General features: G+C 38.3%; 1 protein-coding gene across 10 annotated transcripts in view; it reads left to right on the forward strand.

The window, feature by feature from the left end:
* Eps15 (epidermal growth factor receptor pathway substrate 15) overlaps positions 1–17,409 on the forward strand; it is a 100,370-nt gene that overhangs the window by 13,105 nt on the left and 69,856 nt on the right. For 8 of the 10 annotated variants that reach the window (NR_158458.2, XM_063287709.1, XM_039109961.2 and 5 more), the window contains 4 exon segments: positions 4,867–4,908; positions 11,773–11,862; positions 12,714–12,761; positions 16,346–16,441. Coding sequence is in view for 9 of the 10 variants with exons in the window: in XM_063287709.1 (XP_063143779.1) it covers positions 4,867–4,908; positions 11,773–11,862; positions 12,714–12,761; positions 16,346–16,441 (276 nt within the window). In the remaining variant the exon portion in view is untranslated. 10 annotated transcript variants of the gene reach the window in all.

Consider the following 17,409-nt stretch of genomic DNA (forward strand, 5'->3'; position numbering starts at 1 on the left):
TTTTTTGAGACAGGGTTTTTCTATGTAGTTCCGACTATTTTGGAACACTCTTGGTAGACAAAACTGGCCTTGAACTCACAGAGCTCCGTCTACCTCTATGCCTGGCTTGCAACTTACTTTTTAAAAGAAATTTCTCTTATATTTATGGATATATGTCAAAATTGATAAAGAATAATGCTTTTAATTTATAACAGAACTTAAATTTTTTATGTAGACAACTGTGATTTAAAAGTTTCCCTTTAGAAATTTCACTTCATTGCTAAAAAGGCTCATGTGCAATTTTGTACAATTATTTTTAGGTTTTTATTTTTTCCAAATCAAAACTTCATCTCACTATATAACTATTCTTGTTATAAAGGATCTTCGGGGGTTGGGGATTTAGCTCAGTGGTAGAGCGCTTGCCTAGGAAGCGCAAGGCCCTGGGTTCGGTCCCCAGCTCCAGAAAAAAAAAAAAAAAAAAAAAATAAAGGATCTTCGGAGAATGCATAGTGTTTACTGAGAATGTAAAACCATATATAATCCTATTTCCCAGAGACAACCTCTGTGAACACTTTAGTCATTCCTTTGGATATTTGTGTTCATCATGTGTGCTTTTTTAACATCTAAAAAGTGATCATGTTTCTAGTTAAGCAACAGAGACAAGAGCTGGTTTTACTGAGGCACATAAAAACATTCTGAGTTCATCTTGCTTGATATGAGTGACTTGGCAATTTGGATGACTTTTTCTGCTCTTACCTGTAATTACATTCGTGTAGTAATAGACTTTGCTCACCTTAATAAACTCCTGCCTTCTTACATGTTTTCGCAGTAGCTAGTGAATCTATATAGTATTGATGGATAAGGGACAGTTTGGAGCTCACAGGTTTCTTTTGGGGCGGGGGCGGAGGTTGGTGGTTGGAGACAGAGTTTCTCTGTGCAGCCCTGGCTATCCTTGAACTCAGAGATCTCTACCTGTCTCTGCCTCCTAAGTGCTGGGATCAAAGGTGTGTGCCACCACTGCCTGTCTTGGAGCTCAGAATTTCTTATTTATGATTTTAAAATTTTCCTTTGTATGCCAATTTAGTAAAATCAACTCCTTATTATCTTTGATTTTTTTTTCAAAACAAACATTTACCTTTAGGTCGGTAATCATATATTTTTTTATTTTAATTCAAACTGGGACATTTTTAAGTATGAAAAGAGATGTTACAAATATTTAACATTCTACACATTTGGGGGATAGTTCCATTTAGTTCTCTTTTCTCTTTTGAGCTAGGCTTTTACCTCTGTAGCCTAGGCTGGCCTTGATATTATGTAGCCCAGGCAGCCTGGAAGGCGTGTACCACCATTGCCTCAATTTCCATTACTGGGATTATAAGCGGGAGATTATAAGTGCTCTGTTTATGTTTATTTCGCATGTTCTATTGAGTTTAGATCCCGAATTTTGTACACCTTTTATATTTTATCCCTTTCTAATATAGAATAGAAATTTATCCAGTTAAAAATGAAAGACTCTTGATACAGTTAACTTCCAGAGCAAAATACAGAATTCCAAAATGAAGTCTTCTGTTCTGTTTTACTTCTCATCATTTTGTTCATGTCTCCTGTGCTTTTGAAATCTGCAATTACTGTCATAGCAAAAGTTTTTAATAAAATTGGTAATTGCTGTGCCTCAAAAGCTAAGTTTCTTTTGGCACTTTTTCCATTTGTGTGTGTTGTGTGTGTGTGATATGTTCATGTGCATGGGCCTCTGTCATGCAGAGGACAGAGATGGATGTCTGATGTCTTTCTGTTGTTGTCCACCTTGCTCCCTTCATATGGGGTCTCGGAACCAGAAGCGCTGGTTGGCCAGCAAGCTCCTGGGATCCACCTGTTGATTTAGTGCTGGGCTTGTGGGTACACATGTCCTGCCTGGTTTTTATGTGGGTTTTGGGGATTTGAACCGAGGTCCTCATGTGTGCCCATGAAACTTCCTCACTGAGCCATCTCCCTAGCCCACATTTTTTTTTAAAGACAGAATTTCATGTTGTTTTCATTGAATTTTAATCCTTGATTAAACCAGTTGATTTCCAACTAGTTTTGTACAGTATGTCACCAAGTTTTGGAGGACTTAGTTTTAAAAAGATTTACCACTAAGGCACTTAGGCAAGATTTATAAGGCAACTTGTGACATTATAAAGACCCCGGCTGTTAAAGTCTGATGAACCTGTTACGTTGCCATGTTGAAGTTTGCATTCCACGCTGGCTTCATCCAGAACGTCTAACTATTTATATATGAAAGCATCCGTGAATGTCGACATTCAGCATTAACCATGACCCTGACACTTCCATAATCAGTAGCCTTGAGGGTTTCCTGCAAGTTCTCTTCTGCCCACCCATTTTCTGGAAAAATGAAAATAAAGTGCTTAGTTTTGTGTTAAACAGCTTTTTTTTTTTTTAGCTCATTGCTCCTAAAAGGACTCATATTAGATAATAAAACAGTGATTACCGAACAGCAGAACAAGTAATTATAAGACTACTATACAAAGAATAGGAAAATAACTGCTAAATTGTCAGGCTATTGTTTCCTTGTACAGTGTTGATTTGTTCCTAACCTGTTTCCTCACTGCAATAGCTAGCTGGGAGCCAGGTGACCTTCTGTGTCACTGCACGTGCCACTTTTCTAGCCACACTACCAAATAGCCAACAGCACCACTAGCAAATACTTTTATTTTACAAGACATTAAAGAAGAAGTTATTCATATTTCTTGTGTCTGGGGATATATTTTTAATGAGTCTGCTTGGTTTCTTTAAAAAAATTAAAAAATAAGTTAATTTATATATTGACGGTGGTGTGTGCTGGCTCATGTGTGGAGGTTGGAGGACAACTGTGGAAGTCAGTTCTCTTCCTCTGCCATGTGAATCCTGGGATGAGCTCGGGGGTCAGGCTGCTCAGCAAGCCGCTTTGCCAAATTTATGTCTCTGCTCATTTTCTTTGAAAGAAAGATGTTCTGATGACTCTGGAACTATCAGTTGTCTTTCAAATGCTGTCAGTTGTTTAATTTGTTACAATACTTAGCCCCTATTAACATATACTGTGGCTAGGAGTTCGTATACAGTGAAAGTATACTAGGTCCAACCAGGTTTACATTAATTATTTCAGTGTAATGAATAATAATAGTTCATTTTTAAAGTGAGAAATCCGAGACAACTAGTGACAACCTGAATGAGCTGACAGGACAACAAACTGAATCAAGGCTGTCCTAGGCGATCCATGGGCATCTTAGGAAGCATAGTGGAGTGGGAAAACCAGAATTTATATTCTGATTTTTTCTCTCTCTCTGAAAAGTGAACTCTGAAACTGGTGGTGCACACCTTTAATCCCAGCACTTGGGAGGCAGAAGCAGGTGGATATCTGTGAGTTCCAAGACAGCCAGAGCTACACAGAGACTCTGTCCCCAAAAACTAAAAATCAAAGAATTTTTCTTTTCAGGAAAAGCAGAAAGTAAGAGATATGTGTATATGTCTGGTATATACATAACATATCTGGAATATATATTGATTTATACACAGTATATATTCCACTATGCATGTGTATTTCTACCTATGCCTTTCTTCTCCCTCCTGTCAGGTCTTTCTTAAATAATACCCCTTTTTTGGACATTCAGATTGTTAACTGACATTTAAAATTATATCTTAAGTTACTTCCTATGTTCTTCCTATCTTTACACGTGTCTCCCCACCCCCACAGTCACTCTTGACTTTGTTTTCCTTTGTGTATCCTCATTTCTTTAACTTCTTCTTTTTTCTTTTTTCTTTTTTTTTTTTTTCGGAGCTGGGGACTGAACTCAGGACCTTGGGCTTGCTAGGCAAGCACTCTACCACTGAGCTAAATCCCCAACCCCATTTCTTTAACTTCTACTCATGAAATAATGGTGCTCTTTATAAATTATCTTCTACAAAATCTTATACTGTTCTCTCCTGTTCATTAGTTCTTTTTTTCTTTGTATATGTGTGTGTGTTTGAGACATGGTCTTGCTGTATAGGTCAGACTGGCTTCCATTAGGTACGCAGGCATCTACCAGCCACCATGTCCATGCACTACCTGTTTTGCAGCTGAGCTTTGTTAAATGCATGCATATATGCATGTTATTTCTAAGTAGATAGATCCACCCTCTTTTCTTCCTTCCACAATTTTAAGTTTCTGCTTTCCTGTCACCTTGGAACCTTCTTAGATGACCTTCTTTGCCCTGAGCATTCTTCCGTCTTCCTGCACAGGCAAACCTGAGCTTTTGAGCATTGGTACTTCAGGCTGGCTTGCAGATGAGCTATTGTGTTCATCCGCTGAACAAGGAACCCTTTGAACGGGGGTGGGAAACGAGTGGCACTGCCTGCAAATGAGCAATTCAAGTCTGGTGACATCAGATCATCATCAGTACAACAGTTTGTGTACCACAAATTGTTTGTTGTTGCTGTGGTCACAGTTTTACGCCAATTTATATGCTAGGCTAATGCTTTCCTTCTGTACTGCATCCCTGGACTTCTATTGATTACTTTATTGAAGTAGACTTTGAATTGGTTTTTAAGTACTATGGATACTTGGGTAGAGGATGGACATTTTGTAGAGAGCTTTAAACTGACTTCTGTTATATATTGGGTTTCTGGGTAGAATTATGATTGAATAAAACTCTTAGATTTTGTTTTCCTGGTTCTTTGTAACCTGTGACTGTTCACTCATTTTCCTCTTTGTCCCCAAAGAAGAACAGATCCCTTCCCCACAAAAAAACCAATCTTTCTGAAATGATCTTAACTTTTTGTCTTTGTTTCTCAAATATATTTTGAATGAATGCAAACTATATCACAAGAAGTTATTGGATAAAATATAATTGCTATTTATTTCTATTTTAGTTGTCAAGTGGGAATCCTGTATATGAAAAATACTATAGACAGGTAAGATTTTACTAATTGTATTCTGAACATAAAATATGCTATCAATTGTAGATTATATGCACGCAGATAAGCAGTCACTAAATATGTTTGATGTGTTATACTTTCAACTTTTGGGGCTTTAGCCTCTAGCTTTGAGTACTTGATACTGTTTTTGTTTTGAGAGGGTCCTGCTAGGTGGTCTCTGCTGGCCTTTTAGTATATAATCCTGAAGTGGGAACCTAAGGGCTCTTTGGAAAGTCAGTTGTGTTAGATGGTGTTTTGCTGGGACAAACACAAGAAGGAGTGATTTCCTGAAGTGGACACAGGTGAAAGACTAAGACAGACTCGTGAAGGAATGTTTCACTGAACAGACACAGGAGAGAGGATGTTCTGCTAAAGCAAGCATGTGAAAGGACACGTGATGAAAGATTTCTTTGCTAATAGCACACATGTATCGGTCCACCTTACATTGTATAGCTGGGCTGCATTTGTTGGGACTTCTCAGACTTGGGCTGATTGGATGCCTGTGCTGAGGCAATACCCATGCTGAGGCAAGACACGTGGAGGACACCTATGTTTGGAGGACTCCATGGAGTGACTGAGAGAGAGAGAGAGAGAGCGCTTGGCTTGCTGGTATAGATAGCTCAAAACTTGTGGGTTTCAAGCTGATCCCTCCTGTTGTCTTGAGCCAAAACTGGGGCCTGGCTGTCTCTGCTAGGTCAAGTCACCACTGTTGCTAACCCAGATCTATAGAACTGAACTATAGAACTGATGTATCCTTGAAGTGTTTGTGAGTGGATCAAGCTGCTGCTGTCTGTTAGCCTGTGAACTGAAATGCCGATATCCAGACAACAGAGATGGGAGTAGCTCCAAAGAACCTTTCTAAACAGGTCCACTTCCTTTTTCTTTCCCATTACGTCTGGTGAGTGGTGGGCAATAAAAGAGGTTAAAACATTTAATAACTGTCACTAAAAATAGGATTTGAAAAAAATTAAACTTACATAATTCTATTTCAATCTCCTGAGTGCTGAGATTACAAGCATACACCAAACACTGGCAGTTAGCTCTCAGAAAAATGAAAGATAATTTAGTTTCCTTAAATATTAGTGTTTAAAAAATTCTATAGAACATTAGATACATTTATTCAGATAAAAATGTGTAAGCCAAATAGGAATAACTATTACATGTTTGTTTGTTTGATGGTTTGGTGGTGGGTTCTTGCTCCATAACCTGGATGGCTTGGCACATAGTCTGATTTGTCATAACCCTCCTGCATCAGCCTCTAGTGCTGAGATTATAGGTGTGTGCCATTATACCTGTCTTATTTAAGTAAGTTTTACAGACTGAAGCATGGCTGTCACACACAGTAATTGAGCATGGGCTGAGGTGTAGCTCTTTGGTAGATTAAATGTTCAGCATACATAAAACCCTAGGTAGGTTTAATTCCCACCAACCAACCAACCAAAACTTGTATCAAGGCTTTGGTTAATTAATTACTCAAGGAAATGTTCAGATATAAAATTAAGAATGTGATAATATTTGTTAATCCTAGCACTTAATGGAGGAAACAAAAGGATCAAGAGTTCAAGATAATTCTAGGTTATATAATGAGTTTGAGGCCAGTGTAAGCTATGTGATATTCAACCTTGAAAAGCACTAAAAGTGAAAATGAGAATATGTGTTGTAGTGATTCATACTCAACCAGAAAATTCATTTGCATCTGAATGGACAACAGTCATTTGCACTTTAACAGTTCTATTATTTCTCATTTCACAGTTTAAAGCATTATTAAAAAGCTAACCTGGAGCACATACATATTTTAGATCAGATAGTATCCTGATGTTCTAGATCTCTCCCCACCGCCTCAATATTTTTGAGATAGTTTTATGAACCCTAGGCTGGCCTTGAAGTAGCAGAGTATGATTTAAACTTTCTGTCTCTGCCATCCACGTGCTGTGATTACAAGTGTATGCCCCTGTGCCCAGCTTCATTTGCTCATTTCTTTTTTTTTTTTTTTTTTTTTTTGGTTCTTTTTTTCGGAGCTGGGGACCGAACCCAGGGTCTTGCGCTTCCTAGGTAAGCGCTCTACCACTGAGCTAAATCCCCAGCCCCCATTTGCTCATTTCTATGTACTCATTTCACAGAAAACTTGTGCAATTATAGAAAAGACTGGTCTCATTTGGCTTGGCTGTCTACCTCACTTTAGAAGATACTAATTAGCCAGCTTAGAGAACCCTTCAGTTTTGACTTGTAAGTCTACTTGTAAGTAGTGCTTGTGTACTAATTAGCAGCCTCTAAGTCTAATTCTTAAAAATATGTAGAGTCTGATGTATTGATAATTTTAAGCGCATACACACATACTTCTTAAGAGTGGGATTCTTGTTGCTCAAGAGGGTCTTGGACATGAAGGTTCAAGTCATTCTGTCTCATCCTCACGAGTAGCTGGGATTACAGGTATTATTATGCTCAATTTGACTTTATGCTTTTTTTTTTTTTAAATCTTTTGAGGTGAGATTTAGCCTGGACTCAAACCCATGATGGAGTTGAGGATAACTTTGTACTTCTGATACTTCTGCCTTTACTTTCAAGTGCTGAGGTTACTATTTTGCCCACAACATGTCAGTGTTGGTTATAATTTTTACAGAGTCTTGCTGTGTAGCCAGACTCTCTTAAACCTTAGAGCCACCGTCATGGCCTCCCCAGTGCTGGGATTGGGTTGGCGTATTATAGCCCAAGCTGACCTCAAACTTGCTGTGTAGCAGAGGCTGTCCTAAATGGCTGATCCTCCTACCTTTGCCTCTGAAATGCTAGCATTATAGGTGTTTGCCACCATTTCTGGCTTCATTACTGGTTTTTTATTGAACTTTAAACTTTGCTTATTTGTTCTTCAGGCTTTTGGTTAGGATCGAAACCTTAGAAATTCTTTTTACCATATTTCCAGTTGTACTTATGAATAAGAATTGAGTTTTCCCCAGGTATGCTCAAGTTCTTAGTTAAAACCCTTACTACTTGTGATGGTGAAACTTTATAAAACTGATATTTCTCATTGTGTGTGTGTGTGTGTGTGTGTGTGTGTGTGTGTGTGTGTACGCACACATGTATACTCCCTCACGTATATGAAGGCTAAAGAAGTGTCTTTACGGGGTTGGGGATTTAACTCAGTGGTAGAGCGCTTGCCTAGGAAGCGCAAGGCTCTGGGTTCGGTCCCCAGCTCCGGAAAAAAAGAACCAAAAAAAAAAAAAAAAAAAAAAAAAGAAGTGTCTTTACTCAGGTGCCCTTCACCTTTTGTTTGAAACAAGATCTCTCTTGTTGTGTCTTTGGTCAAATATGCTAAGCCAGCTGACCATTGAGCTGGGATCCTGGGATCCACCTGTTTCTGGATCTCATTTTCTCATTGCAGGAATTGTAGGTTACCACCATCCCCAGCCTTTTACTTGAGCTCTGTCATCCAAACTCATGCTTTACAGCTTTCTAAGGCTGTAAAGCATGAATTCTAAGGCTGACAGAGCTGTCTCTTTCCCGCCACCCATGCCCAATCTTTCTAGGAGAGACTTCTAGATAGTGACTCCATATCGAGTCACTTTCTTTACAGATAGCTTGTCTGTCAGAGTAAAAGAGAATTGTTCTTAAATAGGCCTTATATTGTATACTTGATTCATTTAATTATGTCCTTTTAAAAAGAAATTTAATTTAGACATTGTTGACTCTCTGTGATAATAATATCACAAAAAGTTGTTCAGTAACAACTATTGTTTTGATACTCTGATGCATCAAAGAAATCAGGTCCTATCAGGTCCAGGAAAGTGTTTCTATTCAGTTTACTAAAATGGATCCTACTAATTATATAATGAGATAGCGTAAGAAGAAAAAAAGTATTTTTTCACACATTTTGATATGAGGATGTACTTCACTGATAGACTGCTTGTTTACTATGCATAAAGTCGTGGGTTCTGTCCCAAGAACTGGAGGTGAGGTGGGGTTAGGGTTGGGGTGGGGAATGACATCCTTAAGGTTTCCCTAGGCAGGTATAGTGTAGATAATACACAGTGATCCCAAAACTTGGGAAGTGGAGATGGGGTGGGAGGGCGCCAGCAGTTTAAGCTCAGCCTGGGCTACATGAGGCCTTGGCTTTTGAAGCAAAAAATGAAAAGCAAAACTAAGATGAATAAAGAATAGGGGAAAGGACTTGTGGTGACTGCCCAGGGAAAGGCACTTGCTGTATGAGTCTGATAGCCTGAGCTTGATCCCCAGGACCATGGTGGAAGAAAAGAACAGACTCTCAAAAGTTGTCCTCTGACCTTGACACATATACCATGCCCCTACCCACATCACATACACAGAGAAATAATTTTTTAAAATTATTTTAAAAGATTCCCTTGCAACTCTCTAAACAATAGAAAAAGAAGAGAAGAGAAAAAGGGAGACGATGTGAGGCAGGGGGATCACTTGAGCTGGCTAGTTCAGAGTTAGCTCAGAGAACATAGCGGAAACTTTTTTTTTTTTTTTTGGTTCTTTTTTTTCGGAGCTGGGGACCGAACCCAGGGCCTTGCGCTTCCTAGGCAAGCTCTCTGCCACTGAGCCAAATCCCCAACCCCAGCGGAAACTTTTAAAAAATAAAATCAAGTAATCCTAATAGAGGGCTGTGTGTGTACATCATGGGAGAGTGTCTACATATGGGAGACAGTAAACACCATTAAATTGTAAACAATTTGTTCAGTTGATTATTTTTTGGCTTGTGTCAGGAGTTTGCTTTGGTGTAGTAGATCAACTTCCAGGCTAAAAAGAGGCAAGAGGCCTAATTCAGTTTGCTAGTATAGTCTAAAAGTTATTCAGGTGTCTTTTTTCTCCTTTTTGAGATAAGTTGTTTTTTTTTTTTAATTTTTAAACAATTTATTTTTTCTTTTATGTTATAAATACACTGTTGCTATCTTCAGACACACCAGAAGGGGGCATCAGATCCCATTACAGATGGTTGTGAGCCACCATGTGGTTGCTGGGAATTGAACTCAGGACCTCTGGAAGAGCAGTCAGTGCTCCTAACCACTGAGCCATCTCTCCAGGCACCCCCTCCCCCTTTGTAAGACAGGATTTTTCTGTGTAACCCTGGCTGGATGTCCTTGAAGGCAATCTGTAGACAGGCTGGCCTCAGATTCAGAGATCTGTCTGCCTCTGCTCTGCCTCTGGAGTACAGGGATTAAAGGGATGTACAGTCACCACACCTGGCTATTGAGATAATTTTATGCAGCCCAGACTGGCCTTGAAATTAACTGTGTAATGGAGTTGTGTCTTGAATTTCCAATTCTCTTGCCTCTTCCCGAGTGTTGGGATTAAAGGCATGCGCTGGGGTTGTAGAGATGGCTCAGGAGGTAGGTACGCTGGCTACCCTTTCCCAGAGGATCTGGGATCAATTCTAGCACCACATGGTAGCTCAGAAGCATCTGTATCTCCAGCTCCAGGGAGTCCAGTACTCTCTTCGGCCTCTGTGGGTATTGAGCATGTACGTGGTACGCAGATGTATATGCAGGCAGAACACAGCACACAGAAAATAATTTTTAAAAAGGCATGTGCCTTCGTGTCTGCTTTTTATTATTATTCTTCCCTTACTATACTGAGATCAAACATAATTCTTTATACATGCTAGGTCAGTGCTCTACCACTAAGCTGTATTCTGAGCTCAGAAGTCTATTCTTTTTAAGTGTTGAAATTTAAATCCTTGGTGAGACTGTGAAACTTTGTTGAGGACATGGATTCTAGCTTGTAGTTTATAGCAGAGAGCCTTTTGCAAGAACCAGGACTGTATAAACAGCCTGTAGGTGAATGTAAATGGGTATGGCTGCAAGAATGGAAGATTGTAAGATTACATATTAGGATACAGTATATAAATACTTCATGGATTCCATCTATGTTTTCTCTGAGTGTACTGATAAGCTGGGTGTGAATTTTCCTTTTAGACCATGGTAGACTGTGGTCAGGAAGTGGTCAAAGAAAAGTAGTTCTGGAGTGTTCTAGAGGCACGTTTCCTGATACTTTCTGTACTCCCCCCACCCCCAAATTGAAGGATTAGATTGTTTGTTTGTTTGTTTGTTTGTTTGTTTGTTTTTCTTGAGTGCCTGATCTGGCCTGTTCTTTCCTTTGGAAGTTTTTTTTTTTCTTTTGCTTCTTTGTTGGTGCTTTGTAGAATACTTTGTGTATTTACAGAGAATTTAGTCTTTAAACTAGAAACACAACTAGTTCATGAATATCCTAGTATAATATTTCCTTTCCCATGAATTTTTAAGATTTACTTTTCATAGTTACAAATAGAAATTTAGAAAAATCTTTACAAAAATGGGTTTTGGGGTTTTTGTTGTTGTTTTCTTGTTTGTTGTGACTGCATTCTGTCTTAAAGTCCCCATCAATGGAAATGATGTTTTTCTTTGTGTAGTAGGTAAACTAAAATGACTTACTGCTTGGTTTAGAGCTTTGATTTTTTTTTAATATTACAGTTTCTAAGAGTAGATATAAAAGCAGTTGATCTAAAACTATTTGAAGAGGCAGATAATATAATATTTCAGTTAGTCAGAAGACCTCAGGAATTTCTTTTTTTCTTTTATTGGCACTTAAATGACAACCATAAAAATGGGGAGCTAGAAGATGTAGTTGATGTTCTGACTACTCACTGGTTTTTCCTAAGCTTGTTCTTTCACTTGGATAACAGACACGACACATATTCTGCAAATTGATTCCTGTCTAGATGGCACCGTTCCTTTAGGCTCTGCAGAGCCCTTGCCCTTGTTAGCAGAAGGATTCTGGTTCCAGTTCTTACGTTAGGGAGAGGAGATAGAGAAGTAGTGGTAATTTTGATCTTGTGTTTTATTGTCTGCTTCCTGTTTTCTGTCTTTTCAGGTTGAAGCAGGCAATACTGGAAGGGTGTTGGCTTTAGATGCTGCTGCATTCCTGAAAAAGTCAGGGCTTCCAGACCTGATTCTTGGAAAGGTAGTGTGTGTTTATTATAACTAGATTATGCATGAGTGTGTAGAAGCACAGTGAAACTACCAGCAAACTCAGAAGGATACAGTCAGGAGACACAGGTTAGAGCTGAGTCATGGAAGCAGTGGAAGGAACAGGATGGGGTGTCATGATGTAATGATTGTCCTTCTGAGAATTAAAGTGGTGCTGAACATTTTAGAAATGTCACTTTGAAGAGGATGAAATGAGAAAGTAATGGTGCCTTTGAGTATTGGCAAGAAGCGGGGCAGAGTAGGAATCTTGCTATCCACTCAAACAACTGGCCCTATCCTTGCCTCTTTTGTAAAACTGCCCATGTTTAATGTACAAAGTAGAGTGAGGGAATGAAAAGAACAGAGGTAGAAGGCCCCTCTCTTGCCAAATTGTTATGTGTGATATTGATATATAATAAGTAAAATCTTGAAAAATATTCAATATTAATAATTTAATGATTCACAGATAACCATTAACTTTCCATAAGGGAAAAATTTATCTTATTAAGAATTAAAATCAGGATAGTGTGTTTCAGTAGACAGCGTTTGATTCAAAGTTAAGCCCTGGGCTGGTGAAAGGGCATTTGACTAAAAATTGGAACTTGGGTTTAATTTTTCCCTCATTCCTTTAATGTTCTTAAGACAGATCATCTAACCTAGGCCTTCATGTCTTTGAAAGAGTTGCACTGAATAATTTTTAATGATTCTTGGATCTGTTTATATAGGCCATAAAGTTATAAATGACAGGAACTCGATTTATCTTTTAAATGATTTTTGTTAAAAAAATATATATATACACACACATACATATATAAATATTGATTCTGTTTTCCTCTTAAATTTCAGATTTGGGATTTAGCTGACACAGATGGCAAAGGTGTCCTGAACAAACAAGTAAGATTGAGAGATTCATGTGAAATTTTTTTTTTTTGGCTAATTTGAAAGAAAAAGTAGCCATTTTTTTATTTTAAGCTCAAAATTTGCTTTTCAAGATCACGTGTTCCATCATTGAAAGTATATCTAATGACTGATTTCTAAAGCTTGGTGACATTGTTTTTTTTTTTTTTTTTTTCTTTTTCCGGAGCTGAGGACCGAACCCAGAGCCTTGCGCTTGCTAGGCAAGCGCTCTACCACTGACTGAGCTAAATCCCCAACCCCAACATTGGTTTTTGAAGCATATATCTATGTATATTATATATGTTACATATTATATAAAATGTTATATATTTGTATATCAATATATAGATATCTATTAATAGGTATGTGTTATATATCATATATAAATATGTATATATTAATATATATCATCTATCCTACAGGGAGACTTTGTTTTTTGTATTTTATTAATTAAATTTCTTGAATATATGAGATCATAAGTAAACATTGGTTTTATAAGTAGTTGTTCAGCCCAGATCTTTGAAAGGAGTCTTTGGAGGTAATCAAACCTGAATTCTTGTTTTACTTTTTATGTGTAAACCAAAAGGTAGTTTACAAGATGGAACTACCCTCTAGTCTATGAATATATGAAAGGTTATAGCCACAGATACTGAATACCATGTAGATGTACTTTATGTTCGGCTTGTTGAAAGTTTACTATGTCCTGATACTCTTGCTAGCACCAACTGTGTAAAGCTCATTTTCCCTATGAAAATAGCTAAAACAGGGTCAAACCAGAAAAAGAATGAGAATAATAATTAGATGATAGAGTCAAAATACCCAGCCTCATTTATAGGAAAAGTATACTATGTGTATGGTTGTTTTACTTGCACGTATGTGCATGTCCTTGTATCACATGTGTGCCTGGTGCCTGCAGGGGATAGGGCATTGGATTCCGTGGAACTGGAATTATAGACAATTGCAAACTGCCATGTGGGTGCCAGGAATTGAGCCCATGTCCTCTCTCTAGCCTCAAGAACACCCAGGATTTCAGGACTATATTATAGTAGTGCTTATTGAAGGTTCTGGGAAGAAGGGCCAGTTTAAGGCACTGAGGACAGTGCCACTCAGGTATCACCAACTCAGACAGCAAGTATTTGTTAAGAGCCACGCTTTATAAATACAGAGGTGACAGTGACAGATATAGCTCCTTTTAGGAGTTTGTAATATAAAAACTGCTTGTAGTCCTGGACATTGGACGAGTTTGAGTGTCTTTGTGATATCCAGGTTGCTAGATGTATGGGTCTGCCCTTGAAGTTTGAGTTTACATTGAAGGCATAGTGTTTTATTTTGGCATTTTGAAGAACTATTTGCGTTGAGCCACAGTTAATTAAAGTTCCAGTCCACAATTATTTGGCTGCATTGTTTTTGCGTTTGTGACAAAGCAAAACATCAAAGCAGAAAGGCATGGTGAATAAAAGCTTGCTCACCCCATTGCTGGTGACCTACATAGGTCCTCCCTCTTAAAGTTTTTTCACCTGTTGGTAACACCACCCAAGACCATGCCTTTAGCATATGAGCTTGGCATATCAGGAGACATTTAAGATCCAAACTATAGCAAAGGTATAATTTTTTAAAAGGTGTGCATTTAGTGTGTGTGTGTGTATATATATATATATGTGTGTGTGTGTGTGTGTGTGTGTGTGTGTGTGTGTGTGTGTGTGTGTGTGTGTATGTGTGTGTCTGAGTACAGATCCACTTACGCCCTGGTGCACATGGAGATCAGAGGATAACCTCTCTGGTGTTAGTCTTCACTCTCAACTTTGATTGAGGAGGATTTCTTTGTAGTTTTCAGCTGCACATGCCAGGCTAGCTAGCTTGTAAGGTTCTGCAGATTCCCTTCTCCACCTCCGATCTAGCCATAGCATGCTGGGATTACAAATGTGTACTGGTGCATGCAGCTTTATGTGTGGTCTAGAGATCTGAACTTCAGTCCTCACTCTTGCATGGCAAGCACTTTATCCATTGAGCCATATCCCCAGCCCAAAGGTAATACTGTTTGAATTATCCTATGAAAGAAAGAAAAGAAACCAACATTGAGAATTTGTATAACAAAATGACACTTAGTGCTTTCCTCCTACAGAACGGTTTTTATTTCATTGCTCCTAATACATTGCAAAGTGATATCATTAGATAGTCCTCCTTTCAGATTTGAGTTTTATTTAATTTGCTCAAGGCATTGCAGCTATAAATAGCAGAGCTAGAATTTAATGGAGAATTACTTCACTTCAGGGCTCATGCACACTGTAGAAATGGATCTGATTCTTTAAGCATAGCTGAAGAATTCCAGCATTGAAAGCTTAGTGGTACAAACAAAACGTCAGCAGAAGAGACATGGGAGTCAAAGGAGAGAGAAGTGGGGGTGCTTCATGATGCTCCATAGATGAGACGAGCTTTGAAGCATCATTTTTGCCTGAGTTACTAAGACTGTACGGAGGATGAAGGAGCTAGGAGGTTATTTGTGACTTAGGAGTAGTTTTCAGCTGTGAGAATTGAAGTCTGATTACACAGAAACTTTTTAGGTAAAAGAGGAAAAAAAGGAGAAAGAATAAGAGAGAGTGAGAAAGGGAGAGAGCAAGACAGACAGACAGACAGACAGACAGACACACACACACACACACACACATACACACACAGTGAGTTCTACTGGAGATAAAACCGAGGGTCTGTCATGTATGTGAGACAAATAGTCTACCATCGAGTTACATTCCCAGTCCCAAGGAGAATCTCTTGAAAATTTTCAAGAGGCAAGTATTGAGTAGAAGAGAGAGCTTGCAAGGTCAAGGTCAGGAGAAGGTAAGAAGGGAATAGGTGAGAATGGGATGTGGCTACCAATAGTGAAATATTGGATCAGCAACAGGCCTAGGATGTTGAAAAACTGGAAAAAAATCTTACTGGAATAGAACGCTCAGAATGACTGCAAACAGACTCAGCGTCTCTACATTTCTCTACTTACTTCACATGCTTGAGTGGAGACTTAAAGTAGCAGGACTATGGGCGAAGATTTGTGAATATTTTTAAGTCAAGCAGTTAAAATTATTTTAGATACTGCCCAGTTGTTTTCATGTAGTTCTTTTGGACTACCAGTGATTGCCTCTTGGACTCCTGATCCAATTTCAAAATTATAGCTCCCACTCCAGAGGTGACTTTTGGGAACATTTAGTTTATTATTTCACTTTAGGCTCCCCCACCCAAATGTCTATCAGTTAATAGACAGCACTTTTTAGTGAGATTGCGTATTCTTTAAAGCATGAATATTCTGTGCAGTTTCCACTTCTCATGTACCGTAGTATATTTAAATATTTTTATGTTACTTTTTTAAACTAATGATAATAGATGATAGAAAAATCATTGTACATGTCTTTTTTTCCCCTCAATTTTAAAGCAAATGTTTTTGAAACAAATATACTGTTTTATTTGTTGCTGTATAATACTGTGGAATAATTGTGACTTGTTTGTATTTCATATTTTCAAACAATAAAGTGGCTTATAACAAGGTAGATTGGGAAAAAGCTTCTAACATTTATGCTTTTCTTTGTCAGGAATTCTTTATTGCTTTACGGCTTGTGGCATGCGCCCAGAATGGACTGGAAGTGTCACTGAGTAGCCTAAATCTGGCTGTTCCTCCACCAAGATTTGTAAGAAATGATTTTATATATAAAATTTATCAATTAAAAGATCAGGGCTGAGGGGCTGGGGATTTAGCTCAGTGGTAGAGCGCTTACCTAGGAAGCGCAAGGCCCTGGGTTCGGTCCCCAGCTCCGGAAAAAAAAGAACCAAAAAAAAAAAAAAAAAAAGATCAGGGCTGGGGAGATGGTTCGCTGCATAGAGTGCTTGTGTCTGTAAGCATGGGCTGCTGTCAGATCGATAGAATCCACAATAAAAGCTGGCTTCGTGACCTGCCTGTAATCCCAGAAGTCAAATGAAATGGGATTCCCCAAGGCAGATTCTGGTTAGTAAATAGTGGGATCAGTGAGCTGAGTCACACGAGAGACCCTGCCCAAGAAACAAAGTGCAGAGTTAATCAAGACAACACCGAAAGTCAGTCTCCGGCCTCTGTAGAAACATACATGATCACACTACATTCAGAAAACAATTACCACATGATTTGAAATAAAATTCTAATTTTTTTCTACTTTAATCCCTATCACTTAGCTGCCTGGTTTTATTTCTTAGTAATTACCACTGTTACTAGTTTTCTGTATGTCTTTCAGAGTTATACGTGCATACAAAAACATAAATACCCATTTCTCAACTTTTTAATGGTAGCATTTTATGTATTTGATTCCATACCCTTTAAAACAAACATTTTTAAGAGACACATGTTAACATAAACTTTACTTAGTATTTGAATAATATTTTTTGTTTATATTTACTATGATTTATATAAACTCCAGCTAATAGGCATAAAGATAGATTTTTATGGAGGGTGCTGCAATGAATAGTAATTTTGTTTATATCATTTTCATATGCAGAAATGTAAAAATGAACTCTCAAGAGTGATTGTCTTAGGTTTTTGCATGTAACTCCTGGCAGTGGCCGAGAGACCCTGTTTGTTGGTGCTCTTCTCTCAGACGGGGCAGAGCAGTGGCAGTCCTTTGCTCAT

Source organism: Rattus norvegicus, chromosome 5 (assembly GCF_036323735.1).
Source record: "Rattus norvegicus strain BN/NHsdMcwi chromosome 5, GRCr8, whole genome shotgun sequence".
NCBI classification, from domain to species: Eukaryota; Metazoa; Chordata; class Mammalia; order Rodentia; family Muridae; genus Rattus; species Rattus norvegicus.